Source organism: Haliaeetus albicilla, chromosome 28, assembly GCF_947461875.1.
Source record: "Haliaeetus albicilla chromosome 28, bHalAlb1.1, whole genome shotgun sequence".
NCBI classification, from domain to species: Eukaryota; Metazoa; Chordata; class Aves; order Accipitriformes; family Accipitridae; genus Haliaeetus; species Haliaeetus albicilla.
Window position 1 is genome coordinate 1,664,553 of NC_091510.1, and position 12,686 is coordinate 1,677,238.

At 46.5% G+C, this 12,686-nt stretch overlaps 1 protein-coding gene across 1 annotated transcript in view; it reads right to left on the reverse strand.

The window, feature by feature from the left end:
* LOC104324674 (UTP20 small subunit processome component) overlaps positions 1-9,603 on the reverse strand; it is a 62,878-nt gene extending 53,275 nt beyond the window's left edge. The window contains exons 1-10 of the mRNA XM_069773536.1: positions 9,452-9,603; positions 8,783-8,863; positions 7,915-7,981; positions 7,586-7,718; positions 6,924-7,112; positions 5,480-5,561; positions 4,260-4,397; positions 3,701-3,856; positions 1,944-2,090; positions 1,293-1,427 (exon numbers count right to left, since the gene is read on the reverse strand). Of these exons, the coding sequence (XP_069629637.1) occupies positions 1,293-1,427; positions 1,944-2,090; positions 3,701-3,856; positions 4,260-4,397; positions 5,480-5,561; positions 6,924-7,112; positions 7,586-7,718; positions 7,915-7,981; positions 8,783-8,863; positions 9,452-9,496 (1,173 nt within the window). The 5' untranslated portion in view covers positions 9,497-9,603. The remainder of the gene's footprint in view (positions 1-1,292; positions 1,428-1,943; positions 2,091-3,700; positions 3,857-4,259; positions 4,398-5,479; positions 5,562-6,923; positions 7,113-7,585; positions 7,719-7,914; positions 7,982-8,782; positions 8,864-9,451) is intronic.
* Positions 9,604-12,686: the final 3,083 nt, after the last annotated feature.

Below are 12,686 nucleotides of genomic sequence, written 5' to 3' on the forward strand. Positions count from 1 at the left end.
GCAATACCGTTTCCAGTGACAGTTCAGGTACAGAAAAGCGCAGTCCTTTTTAACAAACCCCGCTGACACAACTCTTTTTAACAAACCCTGCTGGATCTGAGCTGGCTCCGTGCAAAGACAGCTTAGGTAGCTCTTTAGTGTGATGTGGAAAACATAAGCTGAAAGTTCTAGGACTGCAGCATAGACACACCAACTGTTGGGAAAAAGCTTAAGCCCAAAAGCACTTTCAATTCAGCATTTCTCCTGTGTAGCAGGTTGCAGAAAGTTACCACCTCATGGGCAGAGCCAACCTCTGTCCTTCTGAAGGACCCAAGATAGGAAGAGTCCTTTGAGATACCCAGGATCAGTGCTTCTCAATGCTGAGATGTGCAACAGAAATACACACCCAGATCTCCACTTCCCAGACCCTTCAGAAGACAAGGACAGCTTTAACCCTTCTCCAGTTTAACAGAAGCCCACACAAATATCCTCAAATGTCTGAAGGACCATGCCTCCTGAGCGAAACTGGACTTGTGACACAGGCAGAACCAATCTTACTTCAACACAAGCCAACACCGAAGACCAGATGAAACTTGATCTTTTTTAAACAATTGCAACAGCCTTGTTTTCTCATTGTAAATCACATCTTTTCTTTCAAATATATTTTTACATACAGAGTACAACTATGGTCCACTGTAAATTGCAAAACTATAAGGTACTGTAACAGGAAAACTGAAGAATCAGACGCCGTAGTAGCATCTCCTATTAATCTTTGCAACACTGCACTTGATAGGAATGCATGTAGCTAATCCTGTCAATGCTTCAGGAGCAATGGTAGTACTGAAATATGCCTACCCCCGTACTTTCTAAATCAAACTGCACTTGCTGAACCTTGTTCACAAGGCTAAGCCATGCGCACTAAATGCTTGGCACCTTAGCGAAAAACGTACTTTTTTCCACTAAGCCCAACTCACTGACCTGCTTTATAATCTAAGGCAGAACATGTCCCTTTCCTGTTCTCCCTCCTTTCTCCCCAGAGGCTGTAGGTGTTTGAATCAGAGCCTGGTTTTCATTGCAAAGATGTCTGCCACAGTGGCATTGCTACACTGACAGTCTGTGTAAGACTGTCAACGAGTCCCAAGACCTCAGCAGACATTATTTAAGGCACTGGGCAGCTTCTCCCTCATCTGTGCAAGAAGGCTAAAGGGAACCTTATAGTAGATTTCCCAGCCTGAAGTGGAATGTCCTGAAATCAGCCTGCTCTAGGGAACTTGAACTCTGGGATTTCTGCTGTAAGCAGCAGTCCTTGTTACCTTCTCAATAGCTTCCTTGATCAAAGAATCAGGCAAGAAAACATTCTCAGCCAGCAGGAGTGCAGAAATGGTGTTCAGCAGGGTCTTGCAGCAAGATGATGAGAGATCCGGTGTTTGTAACATTTTTATTAAAATCTGAAATGAAAGAGAGAGAGAAAATTGACATTCGCCTGTAAAGTTAGTGATTGTCTGGTCTGAATGATCTGGACAGTCCCTGGAGCAGGACAGCATGGTGTTCTAAGCTTCAGCCCACAGAAATGAATCCTAATTGTCCTGTCAAAGTTTGAAGGTGCTAAACCTACATTTGAACCCAATGGGGTCAAACGCATGTGAATCTGGTAGAACTGCTCTGATACTGATATGGGGGTCTAGGTCTCCTCCGCAGTGGCAGGAACTGGTCTCTAGAAGCAACAGCCTGCTTTCCCCCTTGCTCATTTAAAGGAGGACTACGCCAGCATTACAGTACAGAGGTAAGTTCTCCTGCGATCGGAGAGCTAGCAATACTCACGATAAAAGTCTCTGTTCTCTCAAGAAAAATCCCAAGCCCGCTGATGTATCAGAAGTATGTACGAGTACTTCAGCTGACCACACCTCTTCCATAGTCAATTGATACTTCTCTGGCATATCAGCTAAAGTGATGGTCTGACCTACCTGACAGACATCTTCAGGCAGTGAGATTTTGGAGCCATTTGCATGTTCCACTAGGATCAGATATGCTTGCAGAATCCTTTCCATCTGCTCTGAAGCCATACAGCAGTTGGCCTTAGTTATTTTCCTCTGCAAGTCTAAGAGCGACTCCTGTTTAAATAAAAAGGGAAACCGAAATGTTTCACAGAAATGATCAGACCCTGTTTCACTTACTGCTATTTGAAAGGCATTCTAAAGAATCAACATCTCATCTGCCCAACAAACTATTGTTGACTCTCTCATTCAAGTTCAACAAATTAAACCTTGCAGAAACACTGTGGGATTCCCATTATGTAAAAACACACATCCCGGATTCCTGGGACAGAAACACAAATACCACCCAAGATGAGGGTTTCCTGAAAGGCCAACACACAACGTACAAAATAAGGAAGAGGAAGAGAGAGAAATACTTGGCCCCAGACCCACAATGGTATGGAAGCACCCAGCTTCCACTGGAAGTATCAGCACTTAACTACTTTTACACTTAATGCATCATTATGCTGATGTGGATGCTGAGATGCTACTCATATCATCCACATTATACAGACAATGGTGCTGCTCTAGATCACTCCCATTACTGTCCCTTTCTGTCCAGAGACTATAAACTCCCATCCTTGATCCTATGAACTGAACCCAGTTTAGAGAGCTATCCTAGTGATTACTTCCCTCTGAGCAAGATACCCCCACGCACCCACTGGTTCCCAGGGTGAAAAAAACCAAGCCTTATTAAAAATAAAGGGAATTACGTCACCAATTTCCAAGATTTCATCACAACTACAGATATTGAGTGACTCAGCTCCCAGGAATACAAAACATCCAGTGGCAAACCAGCTAACAACAGTTAGGCAATAACTGCTATCATACTGGTTGAGGTAGAAGGAACAGGATGGGCTTTTCTGGAAAACTATGGATAGTCACAGGGAGGATGTTCCAAGAATGAAAAAATAGGACTATTTACCCATGCTGGAGGGACTCCCTAAAGCTCAGGTGTACCATTTCCTCCAGTTTCCCATCTCACCCCTCTGAGGAGCACAACTGACACGGCCGTCAGTTGCAAGAGGTTTCAATTCCCCTTAGCAAATCCCAATTGCTAGTAAAAACATCTAAATGTTGACCAGGTAAGTAAAAAAACACTTGCCAGGCCCTTGTTCACCATTGTACATCACCCTGCCCATGGCACTCAGCCATGCTCCCTCATGGGAACACCCAGACTGAAAACACCGTGATTTCCAGTACTTGGCTCTGAGGCTTAAACTTGCCTCTCCAGGTTCAGCTCAGCTCTTTGCTGTAAAGAGAGCTGCAGGGCAAAAAGCCTCCCCTTTACTGTCACTAAGAGGTTTTGGAACCACCAGTATACTTAGTTCAGCACTATAAAGCAAGCCCTAGCATTCCCACTCCAGCAAGCGGTCTGTGATGTCTGTCTCTGCAAAGGCAGATCCTACAAAACCTCCTTGCCCAGACATCGGACTGAGCTCCAAGTCTCGCACACGGCAGTTCCCTTCTCACAGCAGAGCACAGCCACCAGGGCCACTGTGAACTTCCAAAAGAAGGGTGGGATTTTTCCCATGCACATGACACTGTACTTAAAGTTTCCAAAGCAGAAAAAAATACCAATTCTGGTCCAATAAGACACAAATACTTTTCTTGATAAATGCAGAGCGTTTTTCAGTCTCTCATGAATATTAAAAAAAAACAAAAACAAAAACCAAAAAACAGTGTACCTCCAGGCACTTGAAGACAATGTCAAAATGCTCCTTATGAATATGGAGTACAGCTGATCTGATCATCTGCTCAAAGGCTTCTCCTACAGCTACCCACGGCAGTTCAATTTCTTCTTCAGTAATAGGCCCCAGCTTTAAGAGAATTAACTTCATAGCCTGCACAGGAAAAGAGCACATCATGTCCTTATACTTAGAAAATAAACCTAGCAATCCTAAAATTAGTTAGTGCAATATACTGCTAAAATACTCCAGTGATCTCAATTCTTTCTAGAATGACTACAGGAAAGAAAAAAAAAAAGTCTGTAACTTAAAATCTGAAATATCAGCAAGCAGTACGATTTTAATGTATAGGAATACTGCATAGGAATTACTAAAAACAACCTTCCTATCTCAAAGAAATTCTTAGAGGGCGGCTTTCAGATCATATTAAGTAATGAACAGCACGCTTATCACCAAGGATCCACTGAGGTGAAGACGACAACACTCAGTAGTTTCACTGAGCGCTGCCTAAGGCTCCATTACAGCAACATTTAAACCAGCAATCTTTTCTTGTCTTTACCGTCTCTGCACAAGAGTGGAACATATTTCGAACACCCTTGCACATCTCAAAAAGTAGCTGTCCTACACCTTCCACCTTCTCGGGGTGCTCCCCCAGGTCACGAAGCATTAAATTGAAGATTGCATTTTTATCAGAAACCTACAAAACATAAGGAGAAAAAAAAAGTTATCTTCTATTCAGGGCTGCCAGATGGATAGAGGCAATTAAACAGCTCCACGGCACCACTTTACTCTCCTAGTCCTGCCTTCCCACAACAGTTCAAACTCATTATTTCTGCAACCACAGAAGGAAATCGAAAGGAGAAAAATGATGAGCTATTCGGTCACTACAGCGTTCCCGGCCCCGAGACATACACAGGTCTACTGAGGTCACTGCAGCTGAAATACATGGGTTTGATTATTCTTATGATTTTAGAGTTAAACATGTGCATAAATGCACCATTAAACCAGTCCCAACTGAAACACAAAGGTCACTGCACTGGTGTGGAAAGAGACGTGTATCAGCTGAACACAGAATTCAGTCATTCAAAACTCTAACCACCTTGCAAGGACTTCTGGCCCAAGATTTTAAAACTCTTCATTTCTGAGAATTTGACTTGAAGTTCGGCAATCTCTGAAAACAACCAATCAAACAAACGTGCTTTATTAAGATCTCTCAACTTAGGACAAAAATGAGGATACTCAAATTTGCTAGCCCGTCTCAGGAATCCTGGCTTTTGTATATTATGACTAAATAAAAACCAACAACTACCATTCCCTTTCCTTACTCCGTGAAAGGTTGCTGTCTGATCTCGACTGATCTGCCTGGGAACATTATATACTGTGATTCTCAGGAATGCAAAAAGGGTTGTCACAAGAATTTCAGTTCTACAAAGGCCCTAAAAGGATTAGTGAAAACGCCAGTGAGCAAACGTGCATTTACAAATTAAAGCCTCCTTTTGGCAAGATTACCTTACCATTTCTAGTCATTTTAGATAAACGAACCACAGACATTTGGTTTAACTGCTCTGAAACAGAGAGTGCTAAGGCCTCTATTTGTCACTGCTGCTACGAAATGCATGACCTTCTCAGTAAAATACTCACTAAAAACGACACTCAGGACATGCTGAATGCCAGTTCAGGCCTTGTTCACCGTTCTTTGGAGAAAACCTAATATTACACATTAAATCCAAGTGCCACCACAGAATGGAGATGGCGTCAAAGTACAAACATGTCCCTTACCTTTCTCATTAGAAAGACAAAACTTTCGGCAGCAAAGTTTCTGATGTGAAGTTTGTGATGAGCCAGCAGGGTGCTGTACAGCCTACAAAGACACAAAATAATCCACTGCCTTAAAAGCAATGCAAGAATTGCCACCAATTGGTTTTAAAACTTACATTTTCAGTTTACATTGCCACCTTTTACAAACACTACAAATCTGTCCTCCTAGAGAGGGCAAATACCTTCCTCAACTCAATTCCTTCCCACTCTCCCTGTGGAGAAGAACGCAGTTTTGCAAAGAAGGTCAAATGACAATGCCAGGCAAATTAAGCCGCATTCAGAAATATGTCTGAAATTCCTGGATCCACATGGATTCAACTGCAGCATCGAGATTTTCAATATATATACACTCAGCAGCAGCAGATGAAACCAAAGTTGATTTGATAAGCCAGATTTGTATTTCAGTTGAGCCAACAGGCTCTCCTGTGCACTTAAAAGTTTCTAAAGATACAATTTACAGGGGTGATAAATATTTGCAGTTCTCTGATAAGTATCAGTAACAGTTGCAGGTGACTTAGCACATGTTCAGTGCTGAGTGAGTGGTGCCTCAGATTCACAGCCAAGCAGATGTTTTTTCAGTACGCTTGACAGCTTTTGCTGGGTTGGGGAGGAAATCTGTAACCCCTCTTTTGCTCCAAGCTGTTCCAAATTGAAACTAGGAGGAAGCAACATGGACCCACTGGCTATGACAAAAAGAAGAGCCCTGCTACCACAGTAATGTAAGATTGAACAAGCAGTCATACTGGGACAGGCCGCAGGCCCATCCAGCCCAGTATTCAGCCTCCAGCAGCAGTCAGAAGCAGATGCCTGGGAAAAGTTTAAAAACAGGGCAAGCATATACAAAGTCAGCCTTCAACCACCTGCAGCTCAGGGACTCCCTAGGCCACAAGTGGCTCCTATGCATTTGGTAACTCTCTCCAACTTGGCTAGTTTCAAAAGCATACAAAACTGTTCATACCTCATCTGCTCGCTCACTAAACAGACAGGAAGAAGGGAAAAATATAAAGGGGAAAATACTGGGAAAGGAACAACTAAGGACTCAAAGAAATCCATTCAATGTCTAAGTCTAGGTGTCTGCAGCTGGGAAAGAGAAATGATACAACTATGACTGAGGTACTTGACAGGTACTCAAGAGACCTGTGTTGAATTTAGACTTGGTCACAGGTTTCCAAGACGGCTCTGACAATCCAGTGTTTTTCTGAGCTTTGTTTACCCGGGTGAGGTGGATGCTTCCTCTTCCTTCCCCACAGGAGAAAAGAGGACAAAAGGCCCAAATCTGCAGCCCAACCCACATAACTAGGCTAACAAGCATACTGAAGCATTAAGCCACAAATTCATGTGGCATTTACATTTCCATAGCATCTAATAACTGCTGATCAAGACAGACATTAAACACGGCCTTTACCTGTATATGTTGCGTATGTCCTTCACCATCAATCTCCACAAGTATTTGTACAGATAGGAAAGAGAGGTAAAAGCCCATTCCAGCAGCTCTGTGTCCTGTGTATCCAGTAACTTGGTGATGGCCAGGAAAAAGTCAGGGAAGTGAGGATAGAAATCAGCCTGAAGATCTCGAGCCAGCTGCACCACTAGACTGTGTTTCAGAAAATACACCAGTGTTAGGGCCTTTCAAAACCAAACCAACAAAAACCTAGTCAAACGTTGCATAATCCAGCACAGTCTCTTTGGAAAGAAAGACAGCGTCACCTTTACTTCTCACTTTTATTTCAATATCACCTATTAGGCAGCTGTGGATGGCAAGAATCTTAAGATTTTCAAAATCAAGCAGATAACCATTTATGTCTTGTGTACTGTTAACATCAAACAAAGCACATGAATATTCTGACACTCAGTAAGCACTCGGCCTAATTTACTTGCCTTGTCACAGTTGGTTTTTTCTGAAGCCTTAGAACTGTAAAGCTCTATCAGGGAAATACGACCACTTTGGGCATCTCATTGCTATATTTTCCTCAGGTACAATAAAGAGAAAGAACACTCACAACAGGACTCATGCTTACTTGCAATACCGTCAAGGCTCCTGACTATATTTTGTTACCATATACTTACTCTAATAGGGGTTGATAAGCAAGACCGCCTTCAACTTGCAAATGTGTCTTCAAGCTCTGCACAATGGCGTTCTGGTAATAGACCAGCTGGTTGAAGGACTGGCATTTGTTGACCACTTCATTGTAGAATTGCACTGTTCAAAGCATACAAGAGAAACCCTGAAAACTACTCCAATTCCTGGTAGACATGTAGGATGTTAAAGAATAATAGGTCTACAGAGCCCAGTCCAAAAACCAGTCAATAGCAAATCTCCCATTGGGCTCTGGATGCAGAAGAAACGTATTTTAACAGTTTAAGGAAAGCAGGAAACATGAATAAAAATGACATACCAAAATGCTGAGTGAGGTTCAATTCCCTCCATTTCCGCAGCCCTTCGAAAAAGTAGGTTTCAACCTCCTATGAAAACAAAGATAAAATAATTGCTACCAACCCTAATGAATGTAGCCTGCAAAGAGAAGAGATTCAAATGAAGAAAACTATCAAGTGCCTTAAAACATTTTAAGAATATTTCAAGAAATCTGGATGAGTTCCTTTCAAAAGGTGCTACGGAGCTTCCCTGAAAATAAGACTTTTCTTCCCATATTCAAAACACATCTGAAAACATTTTCTGGTGACAGAACTTGTTTACATAATTGCTTTTTAGACCTCTGTTGACTGGCCTTGATAACCTAGCACCCAGCACAAAATGCTTTGGGATTTCTTTTGGCATCCTCACAGCTATTGAGTGGGAAGTTCAGAAGAACAATCCAGCAGGCCGGGAGGTAATAACCTGCAAAGCACTATAATCACCATAATGATCTACAGGACACATATAAACGACCCTTTACGATCTATAAAGACACATGCCCACGCTTTAGACGCATGCTGCAAGTACTGCAACTACTCAGCACCCGTAAGTCTTTGCAGGTCCGGTCCTAGGACTGCTGACTGCCACAGCAGCATCTTCCATGCTCAGAAACACCCAGAGGCCCACCAGCCACGTGGAAGCCGTCAGGGTGGCACTGTCAGCATGGCAATGCTGCAAAGCAGGTCAAAAAGGAAAGGGGAACAAAGCATGAAATGAGGCTCCAGGAAAAGCAACTCTTGCAGGAACTTCTCTCCAATTTCCTCCGGAATAAATTTCTTAAAGTGAATCTCTCACGGAGCACATCTGCTTGCGAAGTGATTTCAGAAAATGACCGCAATTGCTGTTCTCACCTCAGCGTAGCTTCCAGTTCTGTCAATCCGATGAATAATATCGATATTCACGTTGCTTAAGCGCTCCGAGAAAGTAAGAAACTGTAAAACAAAAGGATGTATAGGTTTCTTGCTCGAGAACGGCCCTTCTAAGTCCCTCTCAATAGCACACACGCTGCCAACAGAAACCCCACTTGTAACGACGGGCTGCCAGACAGTACCCGTCAATCTGTAAACACTCCTACCAGAATTTTAAGGAAAAAAAAAAAAAAAAAAAAAGCTTAAAAGGCTGAGGAGCAGGACCGACCCTCTCCCGCCTCGCTCTGCACAACCAAGGCTCGCAGCCCTCCACACCGCGGTGGTGAAAACGCCTAGGTTACCACCCCCGCGGGACTATTACTACTTATTTTGGTTAAATCACGTCAGTTTCCTACACCGAGGCAGCCGCGGGGGCACGCGGACGGTGCCTGGGCTCCCGGAGCCGTCGCTGAGGGCCGGGGTGAGGGGCAGAAGCCGCACACTTCGGGGCGGGTGGCTCGGCCGCGACCCCCTCACAGCGCTGCGGAGACCCGGCGCGGCTCCCCCCGCGCCTCCGTCGGGAGCCGGTCGCTACCATTAAACCAAACACCGACGACGAAAAACTAACGACCCCGGCGGCCACCGAGACGAGACGCGGCGCGGTCCGCTCACCCGGTGCGTGTTCCCCGACTTGTGGGCTGAGGACTTGCTCTTCATGGCGGCGGGGCGGGAAGGGAGGAGGGCAGCCCCGCACCGGTAACCACGCGTGCGGCCCTAAGCACCGGGCACCGCCATGCCGGCCGCGGGCTGCCGGGAGGAGGAGGCGGTTCTGCCGGCGGAAGGGGCCGGCGGGCGGGCGGTCCCTGCCGAGCGGGTCCCGGCGGCCGGCTCGGGGGGAGGCGGGGTGCCGCCATCTTGTCTTGGCGGCGGGCCGCCCTTCCTTGAGGGCTCTGGGCAGAGCGGCCCACCTCCGCCCTCGTCTCCGCTGAGGGCTGGGGCACCCCGGTAGCGGGGGGAAGCCCCCAGCCACGGGCGAGAAATCGGTACCGGGGAGAAAACGTTGTGTGGGAGAGCGCAGCCACTGCCCAGCCACCGCAGCCCCCGTTCTAGTGCAGACCTTTGCCCAGACCTGAGGGAAAGAGCTCACCTCAGGCACAGGCAAACGAAATCCTCATCGGAGAACAAACACCTCACTTCCAGTTGCTTTTGCCCATGCCCACATTTGCCTACAAGCAGGACAGCCCTCAAAGTGTGTTCCCACAACTTAGTTCCGAGAGGTGGGCAGCATCTCTCCAAGTGCAGGGCTTGATATATTTATCTCATCTATAGAAGGAAACCCATCCCACTGGTCCCCAGTGCTGTGGCCCATCCACATGAAAAGGAGCGGGCAGGGACTGTCCTTCCAAGTAATACATTCACTTCCAGTAACACCTCACCGAGGTGTCCAGTAATGGAGATGAGCCCAATACCAGCACGAGAAAGGAACTGTTTGGACCCCATAGGGCAGTCTGGGGTTTGTTTAGGCAGATTTACGGCCTTTTTAACTTGAGGGTGCTGGAGAAATGTGAGTCTTACACTTCCTGCTATTAAACATCAAATCCCACTGATGCCAGTGGATCCCACAAGAATAGAGTCACAGAGCCAGTGAGATGAGGGACCACATAAGACCTGACAGAGATGGGACAAGATGCTACAAGAAAAAATGAAATACGCTCTCTGAGTTTGGAAGACATTTAAATATCTATTGCAGCAATGAGAAAAAGCAATCACCCACAGTTCTGTCTCTGTTACACAGCACAAGCCCCCCATGTTCCATGGAGCTAATTTGACTTTGTGTGTGAAAAATCCAGAAGAAAAACATTTAGCCTTGTTCTCCAGGTCCACTTACTGTGATTTAGGACATGGGCATCGTACAGATTCGCTGCTGGTTCCTAAGACGGAAAGACCTGAATGGGAGGATCCAGCCTTTCTTGCCGTATCGTTCACGTTGATGTTTGAAAGACAACTTGCTTACCGCTCCTGTGAAATGAATCAAAGATGCCACCTGAAACCACAGTGACACGTATTTCCTCATAGCTTGTTGTATTTCAGTTAAGAGTCATGATTTGTTTTCCAATGCATGTTATCACTTGCTGTGTTTACATTATGTCAAAGATGATAAAGAAGCAGAATCAAAACTGCGTTAATCCCATATAGTTAATACTTTAAATGCATGTTATTGTTTGAATAGTTTGAGCAACGTAATACCTGAAAGAGTGCAAACAAGTGACACCGAGCCTGGAGCGCTGAGCAGCACAAGCTGTGGGTCTGGGCAGGAGGCTGCTTATGTCCTTCCTGTGACAAAGCGAGTGATCTTTTTGATAACACGTATTTTTGCTGGACAACACCAGTTCATTGCACTGTGTGGGAAGGTGCTGGTTTTGATTGAAGCTTTGCTGGGAGGGTTTCTCATCTTTCATGTGGTCAAAAGCCGCCAGCAAATTGGGGCAACAACCTCAGATAATCAATAGCTCAATAGCCTAATTGGTAGGGGTACAGCATAGGTTTCTTTCTTGCTCTTCCTCAGCAGGACATCTGGAAGCTGTTACTCATTGTATAAGTAATTAAAGAGTAATTGGGCAAAAGAGACCGCCGTCCTAACCTGCTGTGGTGAGATTAGGACATGCCACTTGCACCACAGTGGCCAGCTTCTGCATGTTCAGGGACACTCGCACTCCCAGGTGTGCATCTAGAGACCAGACCAACGCAGGCATGATTTCACAGCTCAACTTACAACCCTGCCACACCGGACTTCCACCTGCGCCCCCGCCTTCCAGCACGGACTCAGAAATACCTACAAATGGCCAGCCAAATCCAGAGGTCCCGTGGAGATAAAAGCGCTCCGTGAGCTGGGTTTGGCCGTCGGGTGTCTGGTCAATCATTTCTGTCTAAGATAGGGAAGGCTGCTGAAAACTGTCTCAAACCGGTCAGATGCAAACAGGTCAGAGCGCCTCGTGCTAAACACAGAACACTTGCAGCAAAGACCGCTTCCAGCAAATCCAGCTGTGGCTAAGAGCCAGGAGAGGCTGGGCAGGAAGGAGACTCATCGACCTGCCGTGAAGGAATTTTTATCCTCAAACTGGTGCTGATGTGCCAGGAAATCACCTCCAGCACAGCGCTTTGCCAGTGCGTAGTTCAAGTCGGAAAGCCGCCGTGCGGAGCTACTGAGCGCTGCTGCAAGGTGTGCTGCTGTCAGACCCACCTTAGTCACCTTTGGCATCCTTAATCCCCCGTCCGGGGTTGCTAATATACGGCAAAGTGGCCAAACGTAGTATTTGCTGTGCTAGTCCCGGATGCGCTGCTAGCTATGGAAAGAGGCACATCTCCGCCGTTTGACATCTGTGGCCTCGGCATCCCATAGGTGTTTCTGATGCAGTCCCCCGGGGGTAAGATACGTGGAGCTTCATCCGTGATACTCCTGTGCACTTTGACTCTTGGCCCTGCGATTAGCTGAAGAGCGTTAGCAAAACTTCCGCGAGCGCAGCGCAGGTGGTGGGGCTCCCCCACCTCATAACTGCGGTGCTCAGCAGGTCGCCTTGGCAAATCTGCTGCGAGATCTGATTCAGCGAGTTATCTTCCAGACGGCTCAACCCGTAGAAACGCATCTCTGAAACCACGTCTTCCCCTTCTTCGTTAGGGGCGATGGTGGCTGACGAAGCGGGATAGGAAATACCGTCCCGGGGAACTGTCCTCCCTCCCCAAAACCCCGCACCGCGACCCACGTTTGCGCCGTAACCCCCTCCGGGCCCGCTCCACGGGGGCGCTCACCGCCGCGGGGAGGAGCGGGCACCGGCACCGTATAAGGCCCGCCCGCCGGCCCGGCTCCGCCGCTCGCGCTGCAGCCCGCGCCACGGACACCTGCGCGGGG